This window comes from Salmo salar, chromosome ssa09 (assembly GCF_905237065.1).
Source record: "Salmo salar chromosome ssa09, Ssal_v3.1, whole genome shotgun sequence".
Lineage (NCBI taxonomy): Eukaryota > Metazoa > Chordata > Actinopteri > Salmoniformes > Salmonidae > Salmo > Salmo salar.
Window position 1 is genome coordinate 33,302,983 of NC_059450.1, and position 16,549 is coordinate 33,319,531.

At 41.0% G+C, this 16,549-nt stretch overlaps 2 protein-coding genes and 1 long non-coding RNA gene across 4 annotated transcripts in view; 2 read left to right on the forward strand and 1 right to left on the reverse strand.

The window, feature by feature from the left end:
• The window catches only part of LOC106611237 (mirror-image polydactyly gene 1 protein), an 82,501-nt gene extending 79,183 nt beyond the window's left edge, over positions 1-3,318 (reverse strand). For both annotated transcript variants that reach the window (XR_001330081.2, XR_006770991.1), the window contains exon 1: positions 2,911-3,318. This is a non-coding gene — a long non-coding RNA (mirror-image polydactyly gene 1 protein). The remainder of the gene's footprint in view (positions 1-2,910) is intronic.
• Positions 3,319-3,426: 108 nt separating this feature from the next.
• Positions 3,427-9,318, forward strand: LOC106611239 (proteasome subunit alpha type-3). The gene is made up of 10 exons (XM_014211237.2): positions 3,427-3,576; positions 4,398-4,480; positions 4,616-4,739; positions 5,196-5,297; positions 7,180-7,326; positions 7,699-7,764; positions 7,858-7,904; positions 8,029-8,096; positions 8,751-8,815; positions 9,101-9,318. Exons 1-10 carry the CDS (start codon positions 3,556-3,558, stop codon positions 9,143-9,145), a joined length of 768 nt encoding a protein of 255 aa, XP_014066712.1. The 5' UTR covers positions 3,427-3,555; the 3' UTR covers positions 9,146-9,318.
• Positions 9,319-10,438: 1,120 nt separating this feature from the next.
• LOC106611238 (AT-rich interactive domain-containing protein 4A) overlaps positions 10,439-16,549 on the forward strand; it is a 61,391-nt gene continuing 55,280 nt past the window's right edge. The window contains 4 exon segments of the mRNA XM_014211236.2: positions 10,439-10,690; positions 11,697-11,746; positions 13,566-13,676; positions 16,272-16,337. Of these exon segments, the coding sequence (XP_014066711.2) occupies positions 11,741-11,746; positions 13,566-13,676; positions 16,272-16,337 (183 nt within the window). The 5' untranslated portion in view covers positions 10,439-10,690; positions 11,697-11,740.

Sequence of the window (16,549 nt, forward strand, 5' to 3'; positions counted from 1 at the left end):
AGATCGGCCGATTTTTTTTATTTATTTGTAATAATGACAATTACAATAATACTGAACACTTATTTTAACTTAATATAATACATAAATAAATCAATTTAGCCTCAAATAAATAATGAAACATGTTCAATTTGGTTTAAATAATGCAAAAACAAAGTGTTGGAGAAGAAAGTAAAAGTGCAATATGTGCCATGTAAGAAAGCTAACGTTTAAGTGCCTTGCTCAGAACATGGGAACATATGTTAAAAGGAACCACCAGCTTTCATGAGTCTTCAATATTCCCAGGTAAGAAGTTTTAGGTTGTAGTTATTATAGGAATTATAGGACTATTTCTCTCTATACGATTTGTATTTCATATACCTTTGACTATTGGATGTTCTTATAGGCACTTTAGTATTGCCAGTGTAACAGTAAAGCTTCCGTCCCTCTCCTCGCTCCTACCTGGGCTCGAACCAGGAACACATCGACAACAGCCATCCTCGAAGCAGCGTTACCCATGCAGAGCAAGGGGAACAACTACTCCAAGTCTCAGAGCGAGTGACGTTTGAAACACTATTAGCGCGCACCCTGCTAACTAGCTAGCCATTTCACATCGGTTACACCAGCCTAATCTTGGGAGTTGATAGGCTTGAAGTCATAAACAGCGCAATGCTTGAAGCACAGCGAAGAGCTGCTGGCAAAACGCACAAAAGTGCTGTTTGAATGAATGCTTACGAACGTGCTGCTGCCTACCACCGCTCAGTCAGACTGCTCTATCAAATCAGACTTAATTATAATAATCACACAAATACGAGCCTTAGGTCATTAATATGGTTGAATCCGGAAACTATCATCATCATCTCGAAAACAAAAAGTTTTTCCTTTCAGTGAAATACGGAACCGTTCCGTATTTTATCTAACGGGTGGCATCCCCAAGTCTAAATATTCCTGTTACATTGCACAACCTTCAATGTTATGTCATAATTACGTAAAATTCTGGCAAATTAGTTCGCAACGGGCCAGGCGGCCCAAACTGTTGCATATACCCTGACTCTGCGTGCAATGAACGCAAGAGAAGTGACACAATTTCACCTGGTTAATATTGCCTGCTAACCTGGATTTCTTTTAGCTAAATATGCAGGTTTAAAAATATCTACTTCTGTGTATTGATTTTAAGAAAGGCATTGATGTTTATGGTTAGGTACAGTCGTGCAACGATTGTGCTTTTTTCGCAAATGCGCTTTTGTTAAATCATCCCCCGTTTGGCGAAGTCGGCTGTCTTTGTTAGGAAGAAATAGTCTTCACAGTTCGCAACGAGCCAGGCGGACCAAACTGCTGCATATACCCTGACTCTGTTGCAAGAGAAGTGACACATTCTCCCTAGTTAAAAGAAATTCATGTTAGCAGGCAATATTAACTAAATATGCAGGTTTAAAAATATATACTTGTGTATTGATTTTAAGAAAGGCATTGATGTTTATGGTTAGGTACACGAAGCGATTATATGTAACGCAGGACAGGCTAGATAAACGAGTAATATCATCAACCATGTGTAGTTAACTAGTGGTTATGATTGATTGATTGTTTTTTTATAATATAAGTTTAATGCTAGCTAGCAACTTACCTTGGCTTCTTACTGCATTCGCGTAACAGGCAGGCTCCTCGTGGAGTGCAATGTAAAGCAGGTGGTTAGATCGTTGGACTAGTTAACCGTAAGGTTGCAAGATTGAATCCCCGAGCTGACAAGGTAAAAATCTGTCGTTCTGCCCCTGAACAAGGCAGTTAACCCACCGTTCCTAGGCCATCATTGAAAATAAGAATGTGTTCTTAATTGACTTGCCTTGTTAAATAAAGGTGTAACATTTTTTTTAATTTTTTAATTAAAAATTAAGCCAAATCGGCATCCAAAAATACCGATTTCCCATTGTTATGAATACTTGAAATCGGCCATTCCGATTAGTCGGTCGACCTCTAATGTACAATACCGAGCATCGGCTGGAGTGGTGGACCGCCATTGGACTCTGGAGCAGTGGAAACGCGTTCTCTGGAGTGATGAATCACGCTTCACCATCTGGCAGGCCGACGGACGAATCTGGGTTTGGCGGATGGCAGGAGAACACTACCTGCCCCAATGCATAGTGTCAAATGTAAAGTTTGGTGGAGGAGGAACAATGGTCTTGGCTATTTTCCATGGTTCGGGCTAGGCCCCTTAGTTCCAGTGAAGGGAAATCTTAATGCTACAGCATACACTGACATTCTAGACGATTATGTGCTTCTAACTTTGTGGCAACAGTTTGGGGAAGGCCCTTTCCTGTTTCATCATGACAATGCCTCTGCAAAGCGAGGTCCATATAGAAATGGTTTGTCGAGATCGGTGTGGAAGAACTTGACTGGCCTGCACAAAGCCCTGACCTCAACCCCATCAAACACCTTTGAGATTAATTTGAATGTCGACTGAGACCCAGGCCTAATTGCCCCAAATCAGTGCCCGACCTCACTAATGCTCTTGTGGCTGGATGGAAGCAAGTCCCTGCAGCAATGTTCCAACATCTAGTGGAAAGCCTTCCCAGAAGAGTGGAGGCTGTTACAGGAGCAAAGGGGGTGACCAACTCGATATTAATGCCCCTGGTTGTGGAATGAGATTTGATTAGCAGGTGTCCACATACTTTTGGTCATGTAGTGCATGTCAAACAGTTAACATGGAAGCTATAGCCAAATCCTAACATGTAGTTAGTGTGGCTTTCGAATCCAAAAACATTCTCCCATGTGCACAAATATCGTAAAATAAATCCGCTGCTTTCACAGCCGTGAGGGTCAACCTTGCTAATGTTAGGTAAATAATGTTAGCGAGCAAAGCTAAAGTAGCGTAGCCATTTAACCATATACCGTTTATTTTCACATGACAATATAGCGTTACCTTTTTGAAGAACTTACCACAGAATCATAAATGTAACCAGAGACAGGGTTATCTCATGAATTCTTCAAGCAACTACCAAGCACACCGCTATAATACAGCCCTTTCTGTTGAATTGAGGAAGTACTGAGTCCATTTGGAACTATGCTGTTGATCATCTTTTGTCCACCAGGGAGTAGTCGATGATTAGCTAAACTAAATCGTTCATAAACCTCAATCCAGATACTTCTCCCACGAAGGTTGAGAAAAGTGGACTTTTATAATTAAATACATGAATATTTAGGTAAAGTCACAAATAGTAGGGGGGAACTTTCTAGTGCTGATGTTATTAATTACGGCAATTTGCAGGTGGAAATGTAGCCAGGATTGATAGTAAATTGCTGAACTGTGTTTACCAGCATATATTTTTTTTATTAGTACGCCTGATGTACACATTCTTGCTAAATATTTAACATTCAGTTTCTGACGAGTGTGCAGTGCACTTTATTTAAATGTTTACCGTTATGATATTACACTCCACCACAGTAGGTGGCGATATTGAAGCATGTTCAATGCGGCTGCTGTTGTGTTGAACATAAAGCCATTTTGTTGGTTGGAGTGACTGGGATGTGCTGAAACACATCAGACAGAGTTGTTATAAAGGATTTTGAAGAGTTTTTACCACAATGAGTTCAATTGGAACTGGGGTAAGTTTGATAAGATAATTTTCTTTATATATTTTTTTATGCTAACAAATAAAATGTTTGGTACTTGTTAGCCTCGGCTCATCTTAGCCAGGCTAGCAACAAAGTTAGCCAACTTGCTAACTAGCTAGCTGTGACTGCTCTGTGCTAGTTTTAGGTTTTAGTAGATAACTAGTTAATAATACATTTAATCACGTCATTCATGTAAGATCTATAATCGTATATAGTGGTGAAGTACATTTTACACTGGGTACTCTTACCTAGCTGTTTTTGCCTTGCAGTACTACTGTTTGATACTAAGCCATGTTGTCATGCCTGCTGTGCTGAGTCACTTGCAACACAGGCTAGTTTGCTACAGTAGCAATGCTGGCTAAGCTAAATTGAAACCAATTCAACTGATATGGTGTAGGAGAGCTACCGATATCCAATCTATCAACAAATGTTTGATATCACATGAAATTTACAAGTTAGACAATGTTGGAATCTTTTAATTAGCAAGATTGACACTCACACCTGCACTTTCAAATGGCTCGGTGCTATCCGGTATCTTTGGGACGTCCCTAACCTTAATCTTTTTACATTTCAATGTATGGATGTCCCAAGGAGCCTAGATTGCACGGAGCCTTTCAAAGGGGATTCCTCTATTGTGAATCTAAAAGTTACTTCCATGATTATTGCTAGCCATTACTGTGAAAAGTGACACCAATGAGTATTGGTGAGATTGATGTAAAAGTTTGAAGCCTGGCAGTTCCTGTCAATGAAACATGTATGTTATATCAACAGCAGTGGTCATCAAAGTATAACACATAAATCTCCCTTTCTAGTATGACTTGTCTGCCTCCACCTTTTCCCCTGATGGAAGGGTGTTCCAGGTGGAATATGCCATGAAGGCAGTAGAAAACAGCAGGTATGTGATCTTTCCATCTTTTCATGTGTTTTTGAATGCAGTACCCACATGATGGAAAGTGACAAGAATATGCACAAATCACTTTTTTGTACTCAAATGTCTCAATTTGTTGGTTTTTGTTCTTTCTCCTTACAGCACAGCAATTGGGATCCGATGCAAGGATGGGGTTGTGTTCGGTGTCGAGAAATTGGTTCTCTCCAAACTTTACGAACAAGGCTCAAACAAGCGTATCTTCAATGTCGACCGTCACGTAGGGATGGTATGTATTCATCCACAGACCACATGCCCAGTATATACGTGTTGTGTTTACCAACAAAACTGATGCGCACGCAACCACGTGGAGAAAAACCCCCCATCTTACAATCAAAGGATTAAAATGTAAACTACTTCGTCAGCAAATGTTTATTAAACATCAAGAGATTTACCCATTGTACTTTATATGCTGTTTATTTCAAATACATAGTTAAAGTTGGTGGTTAGCTAGCTAGCTCACTACAGCTTCCAGACCCTACTCGATTGGCTGTTGATACCTAGCATGCTGTCGGCTTGCTAGCACCAACATGGCGAGCCATTCTGGACGAAGCTAGCGTGGCTGGGAAAATCATCGCTAGTTAGTGGATCTTGGCCGTAACACTCAGAGTATTTGCAATGTCATCCCAACTCTGCTGTTTACTTTGTGCATTGCTGAATCTACCTTTAACTTTCTTACCGATAGGCAGTGGCTGGACTACTGGCTGATGCTCGATCCCTGTCTGAGGTGGCCAGAGAGGAGGCCTCCAACTTCAGATCCAACTATGGACACAACATCCCACTGAAGGTAAAAAGAACTATGATGCTCTTGGTCAGTGTTTTCTCTCAGACTCCTCCTTGTGTACCCTGTCCGTTCCACATATTTGGTCTGTTCCGTTACAGTACTACCACACCTGATTCAACTGGTTAACTGTGACTGTATTAACATGTTCTGTCAAAATATTCTGAATTGCTTTGCCTTGTCCCCAAGTCCTATGGACAATTGACATATTCCTTGATTTGAGATAAAATAAAATACATGCAGGTGAAGTCGGAAGTTTACATACACTTAGGTTGGAGTCATTAAAACTCGTTTTTCAACCATTCCACAAATTTCTTGTTAACAAACTATAGTTTTGGCAAGTCGGTTAGGACATCTACTTTGTGCATGACACAAGTAATTTTTACAACAATTGTTTACAGACAGATTATTTCACTTATCACACGTATCACAATTCCAGTGGGTCAGAAGTTTACATACACTAAGTTGACTGTGCCATCAAACAACTTGGAAAATTCCATAAAATGATGGCATGGCTTTAAAAGCTTCTAATAGGCTAATTGACATAATTTGCGTCAATTGGAGGTGTACCTGTGGATGTATTTCAAGGCCTACCTTCAAACTCAGTGCCTCTTTCCTTGACATCATGGGAAAATCAAAAGAAATCAGCCAAGTCCTCAGAAAATAAATTGTAGACATCCACAAGTCTGGTTCATCCTGGGGTGCAATTTCCAAACGCCTGAAGGTACCACGGTCATCTGTACAAACAATAGTACACAAGTATAAACACCATGGGACCACGCAGCCGTCATACCGCTCAGAAAGGAGACACATTCTGTCTCCTAGAGATGAACGTACTTTGGTGCGAAAAGTGCAAATCAATCCCAGAACAACAGCAAAGGACCTTGTGAAGATGCTGGAGGAAACAGGTACACAGGTATCTATTTCCACAGTAATACGAGTCCTATGTTGACATAACCTGAAAGGCCACTCAGCAAAGAAGAAGCCACTGCTCTAAAACGGCTATAAAAAAGCCAGACTACGGTTTGAAACTGCATATGGGGACAAATATTGTACTTTTTGGAGAAATGTCCTCTGGTCTGATGAAACAAAAACAGAACTGTTTGGCCATAATGACCATTGTTATGTTTGGAGGAAAAAGGGGGATGCTTGCAAGCTGAAGAACACCATCCCAACCGTGAAGCACGGGGGTGACAGCATCATGTTGTGGGGGTGCTTTGCTGCTGGAGGGACTGGTGCACTTCACAAAATAGATGGCACCATGAGGGAGGAAAATGATGTGGATATATTGAAGCAACATCTCAAGACATCAGTCGGGAAGTTAACGCTTGGTCGCAAATGGGTCTTCCAAATGGACAGTGACCCCAAATATACTTCCAAAGTTGTGGCAAAATAGCTTAAGGACAACAAAGTCATGGTATTGGAGTGGCCATCACAAAGCCCTGACCTCAATCCTATAGAAAATGTGTGGGCAGAACTGAAAATGCGTGTGCGAGCAAGGAGGCCTACAAACTTGACTCGGTTACACCAGCTCTGTCAGGAGGAATGGGCCAAAATTCACCCAACTTATTGTGGGAAGGTTGTGGAAGGCTACCCGGAACGTTTGACCCAAGTTAAACAATTTAAAGGCAATGCTACCAAATACTGAGTGTATGTAAACTTCTGACCCACTGGGAATGTGATGAAAGAAATAAAAGCTGAAATAAATCATTCTCTCTACTATTATTCTGACATTTCACATTCTTAAAATAAAGTGGTGATCCTAACTGACCTAAGACAGGGAACCTTTACTAGGAGTAAATGTCAAGAATTGTGAAACTGAGTTTAAATGTATTTGGCTAAGGTGTATGTAAACTTCTGACTTCAACTGTATAATCTCTCTTTACAGCATCTCTCAGAGAGGGTGGCCATGTACGTCCATGCCTACACGTTATACAGTGCGGTGCGGCCGTTTGGATGTAGCTTCATTTTGGGCTCTTATGATCAAGATGATGGTCCTCAGTTGTACATGGTTGACCCCTCTGGAATCTCATATGTGAGTTATTTTTGGGGGATTTATCCCGTCTGTCATTCATTTACTGTTTTCACACCACACGTTTAGGGACGGTTTCCCGAACACAGATTAAGACTCATCCAGGAATGAGGCATTCTCTGTGGGGATTTTACCTTGAGCATGTGGTTTAGTCCTGGACTAGTTTTAACCTGGGTCATGGAAAATGACCTTTTTTTTTTTTTTTAAGTTTTTGAACCTATGCGATGTTTGTTTGATTGGGGATGTTGATTGATTGCCAACATATATTTTGTATATGTTATCATTCAACCTTAAATTATGACCTGAAATTTGTAACGTTAGGCAATGCTGTTAAAATATTAGATGACCACTTATTCATTATTTTGTTTTATCAAGGGTTACTGGGGATGTGCTATTGGAAAAGCCAAGCAAGCCGCCAAGACAGAAATTGAAAAGCTTCAGGTAAGAACATTACTTGAGCCAAGTTTCTTAAGACAAGGGAAGATCTTGCTTAATTGTTTGACTTTGATTTTTGTATGCTATTGCTATCAACAGATGAAAGACATGACCTGCAGGGAGTTGGTAAAAGAGGTGGCCAAAATGTAAGTGTTTTTGTTTGTTTTATTAAAGGAACACAAACCCACACTGTTATTCATTCTCATGAATAGCCAATCAAGGCACTGCGTATTAAGTTGCTACTAACATGTACTGTTGGATGTTTTGTAGAATCTACATTGTACATGATGAAGTGAAAGACAAATCGTTTGAGTTGGAACTAAGCTGGGTTGGAGAAGGTAATGCCACTTTCCCTTATACACATGTATTTTTAAGTGTGGTCTTGTCTCCCTTTGTACATCTGTATGTAACAAAGGCAGAGTTTTGTACCCTGATCTAAGCCACCACTAGTGTACCGGGTTAGCAGCCATAGCGTTTTTGTAACAAACTTGTCTCTGGTTGTGAGCAGTGTCACACATTTGAAATCTGACAGTTAACCCAGCAAGTCAGTTAAGAACAAATTCCTATTTATAATGACGGTCTACTCCGGTCAAACCCTAACGACGCTGGGCCAATTGTGTGCCACCTTATGGGGCTCCCGAGTGGCGCGGCGGTCTAAGGCACTGCATCTCCGTGCTAGAGGCATCACTACAGACCCTGGTTCGGTTCCAGGCTGTATCACAACTGTCCGTGATTGGGAGTCCCATAGGGCGTTGTCCGGGTTAGGGGTAGGCCGTCATTGTAAATAAGAAATTTTTCTTAACCGACTTGCCTAGTTAAATAAAATAACAAAGTGATGTATGGCAAGCATGTGCAAAAAGGGGTTATGATTCTGTTAGATACTCAACCCTCACCAGTTTTGACTAGCTATTGCCTGGTATAGTCATTGCTCGCAGCTGATGTTCTGCTTGAACTGAGCAGTATAACTTATGACCTTCATGTCCCTTCGCCAGTGACAAATGGAAAACATGAGCTGGTTCCAAAAGACGTCAGGGAGGAGGCAGAGAAGTACGCTAAGGTATGTACCACGACTACCAGTCATTCATTTTTATTTTCCATGGCATTTCTGTGACCTACTGTATTCTAACCAAAAATACGTCTGTGGTTTCAACTCGAGTCTCCTGTGCGCCACACGACTGAGTTAGCTTGCTGAGCTAAAGCCCAAGCTTTAGCCCAGGGAGCCAACTCAAGTCTTCAGGTCCCAGGCAAGGTTACCCATCACGTGAGAATGGTTCACTGAACCACTTCCATTATATCTGTCTTGCTGGTGTCTGATTCGCAATGCCTTATGCTTCCACCATAGGATTCCTTGGAGGAGGAAGATGACTCTGATGAAGACAACATGTAAACTCATTTCTGTGGTTTCTCCACCTGTCACACACCTACTGACAGGACGGCTCTCCAAGAGACACACAAGTTGTTTTGTAATTAATGGACCATTCATGTCATTTCTTTCCTTTTGGGTTTGATGGATTTCAGCCTTGAAATAAAAGTTGAAGATAAGCACTGTTTATACTAAAAGCATCTTTGGCCTTTTTTTTGTGAGACACTTTAAATGCTGTCAAGGGTTTGCCTCTGTCATTTCATTTTGTAATTGTGTGTATTTAGCACATATCTCAAGGACGGTCACTTGATCCTTCTGGTGGTGCCACTTGTGGAAGAAGACCAAGACTCTATTTCAGTGCACAGTGTGATATGTTTCAGGTATGACATGAGTCACAGTGACCCGAAGGGCAAAAGTCTCCACATTGACCTTACAGATGGACCTCCAACTCCATGCCTCTCCTCCTCACATTGCCTCTCCATGCCAGCCTCATCTGGTTCTGTCCCTGCTTGGATACAATTTAAATCAACTTTTATTGGTCACATAAACCCACAATAACATCTGCTAAATATGTGTAACTAAATACTTGTGTTCCTAGCTCCAACAGTGCAGTAGTATGTAACAATACACATCTAAAAGTAAAATAACGCAATTAAGAAATATAAATATTAGATTGAGCAATGTTGACCAGTGTCTTGAATCTGAGGGATTGATTAGCTCCTCATCTACATTTGATAAAGACATGTCCTTCTGCCTGCCTGGGACAGATTAACTTGTAGTGGCGCTGATGTCAACCTAGTAGATTTAGGCTTGGAATTTCACATGTCAGGATACTCAGCCAGAAGAGTAGCCAGTGTTCAGTTACACCCCTCAACACGGCTATATGCGTTCATTGTCTGGCCTTAGTAAATAGTAAGCCAGATTTGACAGCAATCGTTTCACTGGCTTTTACCTGAACATGCTTCCTTCCGGTTACGTAACCAATTTGCCTGCTCTGACGTCCTACAAACACGAACAAGGCGCAATTGGCCTCAACTTAAAACAAATCGATACTTTATATTTAACTCGTAACTCGCATCCTCTCCCCTGCAAATGACTACAAAGAAATTCAAATACGAGTTACCGCTAGCACCAGCTAACGAGTGAGTAGCAATTACTTGCGTTTTCAGTTCACATATAGTATATTTCCCACCTTGGAGTGACAAGGAAGCCAGTGTCGAAAATAGGCGGTCCAGTGTAAAATATTTCTAACCAGTGAAAGGCTTGGATTGAGATAATAAAAGCCAATCATATTTCCATGTTGGGGTGTTATTCTTGTAAAAGAAGCCAAGTATGAGAGGACCAATAGCACATTTCCTCTCAAAGCGCCTATTTCCATCTATACCAACCATAAATACAGGGAAGGTATGTCCTGTAGAATTTGAAGAAAGTGTTGACCAATCATATTTCTACGATTCGACCACCGCTGTCAGGCCAGCCAATCGGATTTTGAGAGACCCAGCTTCAGCTCAACAGCTTGTTATTCGTGTATTGCTTTGCAAATCTGGCTAGCAAGTCGTGTCGTTGCATGTAAGTATAAAACAAAATATCCCCCTCTAATGAATTACAAACGTTTAACAGTTCACGCTATTTAGATCAACGTGACACCCGTTTCGTTAGTTATCGGACGAGACTTCGCTAAATTTCGTATTTTGTCCTGTAAAATTATGCTGGTAAAGAATTGAATGCCAGTGACCAGTCGGCTTGTTTTTGCAGTGAAGAAATGTATGCGCCTTTTGTGAAACTGGATAATAAATAATGATTGTCCTCATACTTTTTTGTTTTATCGTCGAACAAACCTACCTGACTGCCTCTCGTTTATCCAAATGAGAACCACCGTTTGAAATGTTCTGCTTGAACTAGCTGGACAACTCAATGACTAGCAAGGCGCTTTAAATCGCCATATCGAGAAACTGTTAACGTTGGCTAACTAGCATGTTTAAGTTAGCTAACTAGCTAAATTTAGCTCTCGAGTTGAGTGAAATCTTCTGTCGTTACTTACTTTAACCACAATATTTATAATCTCTGTTTCTACTAAAACATATTGTCTAAGAGACTGGTACACCTTTTGTAGCCAGCTCCTCTGTATTTCACAAGCAGTTAGGAATGAGCTCCCAGCCTGACATGGTGCAGCACGGCGAGCTATGATGGCGACGTGACACAAGTCAGATTGCGAGCAAAGCGGGAAGGAACACGCACTATTCTGTCTGTTGTCTATGTGCAACGTCCTTGTAGTATGCCAACGCTGGGCTGTAATTCTCTTGATAATATTATTTTTAAAAGCTTTTGACGTTTTTTTTGTCTGTTAACAATCAGCATGAGCATACAGTTAAACTAGATAGCCAGTAGCCACACATTTTTGTGAGTCTGGAGGGAGGGGGCTGCATCGAGCTCGAAAAGAATGCGTTAGAAGTAGCAGGCTAGTTCGTCGTTAGCCTGTTAGCATATTTACTATTTTTCGACTAAAATTGATTTATTCCAAATCACGACTATTTTGACAACTTTATTCATCTGCAATTTTTATCTTGTTTTACAGCAATCAAAACCAATCGAGCTGGACTCCCTCAAATAGCCTCTACGATGAAGGTAAGTCACTTGGCTAACCTCAGTTGAAATCAGCAGTGAAGCCGACGCCTCTTTCACTTTGCTTGCAAAGAGACTGGGGGACAACTGTCTATATGGTTGGCAACAATATATGACAGTTTGAAGGTGTCAGTGTCACATACAGTACCAGTCAAATGTTTGGACACACCAACTCATTCAAGGGTTTTTCTTAATTTTTTTACTATTTTCTACATTGTAGAATAATAGTGAAGACATCAAAACTATGAAATAACACATATGGAATCATGTAGTAACCAAAAAGGTGTTAAATAAATCAAAATCTGTTATTTTAAATCTTCGAAGTAGCCACCCTTTGCCTTGATGACAGCTTTGCACACTCTTGGCATTCGCTCAAAGCTTCACCTGGAATGCTTTTCCAACAGTCTTGAAGGAGTTCCCACATGCTGTGCTCTCGTTGGCTGCTTTTCCTTCACTCTGCAGTCCAACTCATCCCAAACCATCTCAATTGGGTTGAGGCCAGGTCATCTGAAGCAGCACTCCATCGCTCTCCATCTTGATCAAATACCTCTTACGCTGCCTGGACATGTGTTGGGTCATTGTCCTGTTGAAAAACAAATTATAGTCCCACTAAGCGCAAACCAGATGGGATGGTGTATCGCTGCAGAATGCTGTGGTAGCCATGCTGGTTAAATGTGCCTTGAATTCTAAATAAATCACATTGTCACCAGCAAAGCACCATCACACCACCTCCTCCATGCTTCACGGTGGTGGGAACCACACATGCAGAGATCATCCGTTAACCTACTCTGCATCTCACAAAGACACGGCGGTTGGAACCAAAAATCTCAAATTTGGACTCATCAGACCAAAGGACAGATTTCCACCGGTCTAATGTCCATTGCTTGTGTTTCTTGGCCCAAGCGAGTCTCTTCTTATTGGTGACCTTTAGTAGTGGTTTCTTTTCAGCAATTTGACCATGAAGGCCTGATTCACGCAGTCTTCTCTGAACAGTTGATGTTGAGGTGTCTGTTATTTGAACTCATTATGTGAAGCATTTATTTGGGCTGCAATCTGAGGTGTAGTGGTCCTCATGAGAGCCAGTTTCATCATAGCGCTTGATGGTTTTTGCGACTGTACTTGAAATGTTCTGGATTCACTGACCTAAATGATGGACTGTTGTTTCTTTTAGCTTATTTGAGCTGTTCTTGCCATAAGCCCTATGTGGTAAAAGCCCAAGTCCATATATCTTGTGTATACCACCCCTACCTTGTCACACAACTGGCTCAAACGCATTGAGGAAAGAAATTCCACAAATGAACTTTTAACAAGGCACTGAAAATGCATTCCTGCATTCCTGAAATGCATTCCAGGTGACTACCTCATGAAGCTGGTTGAGAGTGCCAAGATTGTGCAAAGTGTGGCTACTTTGAAGAATCTCAAATATAAAATAAATTTTGACTAACACTTTTTTTGTTACCACATGATTCCCTATGTGTTGTTTAATAGTTTGTCTTATTTATTATTCTACAGTGTAGAATATAGTAAAAAAATAAACACCCTTGAAGTAGTAGGTGTCCAAACTTTTGACTGGTACTGTATATTTCATTTCAATGTCAAGGTTTTCATGTAGGCTTCACCGTATATGACAATTTTCAGACAGCATTGCCCACCTCTTCCTGAACAAGACAACAAATGTTATTTACTTGAAAAACCTCTAATGCAATGTTTGTGGCATCATGCTTCCTGGACATCTCTTTCAATAGTGGCCAAACATGGTCTGTGTTTTCTTTCTAAGAAAGTACAATGATAAATGTTACAGGGGTGTCTGTTTTTCTCACAGGCAGCGGACGAGCCTGCCTACCTGACCGTGGGGACGGAGGTCAGCGCCAAATACAGAGGTGCCTTCTGTGAGGCAAAAATCAAGACTGTTAAACGTACCGTGAAGGTTAAGGTAAGAGCACGGCACAACAATGGCTCCGTCTCAAATGACACCCCATTCTCCTTATAGTGCACTACTATAAACGGAATGGGGCTGGGGTCAAAAGTATTGCACTGTATAGAGAAGAGGGTGCCATTTGGGACACAGACAAGCTTATTGTCCAGTTTCGGTTACAGTTTTGCTGCAAAGGGACCCCCCCCCATCTAAATGTTAGTGTATGCCAGTGACATCTTTCACGTAGAGCTTGTTCTATGAACAGCTGCTCAGTTTGTTTCAGAAAGCATTATGCTAATCCAGGGGTCTTCAACCTTTTTCTAGCATACTTTTTTTTTTATATATAGCTTTCAAATAGGTACGTTTTCCTCTACCCTGCGACTCTTCCCCGGATCCTTGGTGTACAAGAGATGTTTTCTGTCAATATAACTGGTAAAATAATGGTTAGTAAACAACTAAGGGGGCCCCGTAAAATCATTTTCCTGAATTCTGTTTTATTTTCTTCTTGACTTTTTAAAAATATTTTTTACTTTCAATATTATAATTATTCATAGAGAAACGACAACAAATGATGTTCTGAGTCATGTCAATGCTTGAATCACATGGACATTTTTTTATATATTTTTTTAGGTATGGAAAAAAACAACGCATTTGTGATTTGAGTGTAATTCCCCTTCATCTGTGCATCGAGCAAGAAAGGAATGTGTCGGTCTAGCCTACTGCTGCACAACATGTCATGGCAGAGTTTGCAAAACAATTGCCACTCAATTTATACAAATAATCATGATCTAGTAATGTCAGGTAAGCCTAATTTGCATTTGAGAGTTTTTTGGGAAAGTCTGTCTACCAACAAGACTGTTATCATTAGCTTCGCTAACTTGCTAGACATACAGAGTGATAGACAAATGTGCGCACCAAACAGACGGACGGCAATTTTGCTGGGAATTAATTGGCATATATTGTGTTACGTTTGGCTTTTTAAGCCAACAGTGGCTAACCAGGGGTGGGATAATGTCGACGTGTCTTTGATTGGACAGTGGCCGGGAGCTTTATGGTTGACTGTTTGCGATGGAACACATAAAAAAAAAAAAATGCATGCGTCACCCTTTATTTGGATAGTCCGGATTTTCCATCTGTAGATGCTCTACACATGATCATACTATCTGTTGCTAATCAACTGCTTGCTAAGTTTAGGGTTAGTAGATTAGTTGAAATGTTACAGATGGACTATCCATATATAGTGTTACCAATGCATGTACTTAGAGAATTGATTGGCGAGCTACTCATAGTTGGGCTGCGAGCTACTGGTAGTTCGATCTACATGTTGGAGACCCCTGGGCTAATCTGTGATCTACGCAGTCCCAACTAGACACTCTGAAAATAGTTAATTTAGTCATATCATAACAAACGCTGGTGATAGTCAGTCATCATGACTGCATTGGTTAGTGTTGGCTTTAACGTTGGGTAAACACGTTTCACATTAAATACACTGAACAGTGTTTGTCCCTTGTTTCTTGAGCTGCAATTAAAAATCCATGAAATCTGAGCTGGGGACAATAAAAGGCCACTTTAAAATTAGCAGTTATCACCACACAATGCTTCAGATGTGACGTTTTGTGGGAGCGTGCTATCGGCATGCTGACTGCAGGTATCTCCACCAGAGTTGTTGCCAGAGAATTGAATGTTCATTTCTCTACTATAAGCTTCCCCCAAAGTCATTTTAGATAATTTTGCAGTATGTCCAACCGGTCTCACAACCGCAGACCATTTGTAACCATGCCAGGCCAGAACCTCCACATCCAGCTTCTTCTTCACCTGCGGGATCATCTGAGGAGTATTTGTCTGTAATAAAGCCCTTTTGTGGGGGGAAACTCATTCTGATTGGATGAGCCTATGCCCTCCAAGGCCCACCCATGGCTAGACCCCTGCCCAATCATGTGAAATCCATAGACTAGGGCCTAATGAATCTGGTTTTGTATTTTTTCGAACAACCGATAGGCCTAGGAATTTTGGTTCATATGTGCTTTTTTTAAATTATTATTCCTTAAAACACCATTGTGAAAGTGTGGGTGCCACTGAACTGGTGAACCTGCCTATAGGTCAGGGCTGATGATGGTTATTGTTTTGAGATCAAGTGATCCCACACCAATCACCAGGTAGCAGCATTGTGACCTGACCACCTGTATTCTCCACTGTTCTTCTTTGCTTCGGCTCTTCCATTATGATTGTCACAACAAGGTCAGAGTACCCTTGATTGATTATTTCATTGGTCTAGTGTTCATGGGACGAGGTAGGAAGCCCCATTTGAACTTTCTCCACATAGAAAGATGGGTGAAGGCTATTATGCACCATTCCCTGGTAGTACTAGAAGCACATGCCTACTATTGTATCAGATCTTAAACCATCTGCAGCTGGAAACCTCTGTTTGTACAACTGTGCCTTCCAGCGTTGGCATGTGAGGTTTGTCTATAGGGTCCTTGGTAACTGACTGGTCAAATTAAATGTAATTTGTCATATATTTTGTGGCTAGTCAGGAAGAGGAAAGTTTTCTGTTACTCAACTAGATTATTTCACCTTGACTGAATTCCTTTTGTTTCCCTTTTCTCTCCCTAGGTGATGCTCAAAGGAGACACTACCTCACAAGTTGTTCAAGATGACCAAGTGAAAGGACAGTTGAGGGTAAGTTGGAACTAACTGGCATTGCATCACCGAACTCCCCACAGTATGATATGCAATACATTTAATTAGGCCCTCATTGTTCTTTTGATTCTCAGAATCATCTGTTTGTCACATGATTTTGAGATTCCGATCTGTTGGATATAACAATGGTTCTGTACTTGTGACAGCATAATGTCCTACAGGGTACAGGCATATAGAACCGGTACAGATAA

What these genes read in the sequence shown, in the direction of transcription:
- LOC106611239 (XM_014211237.2), top strand. Translation starts at nt 3,556, where the DNA reads ATGAGTTCAATTGGAACTGGG. An exon ending in GTAAAAGAGGTGGCCAAAAT is followed by an intron (nt 7,905 to 8,028) that starts GTAAGTGTTTTT and finishes GATGTTTTGTAG; the next exon opens with AATCTACATTGTACATGATG. An exon ending in AGGCAGAGAAGTACGCTAAG is followed by an intron (nt 8,816 to 9,100) that starts GTATGTACCACG and finishes CTTCCACCATAG; the next exon opens with GATTCCTTGGAGGAGGAAGA.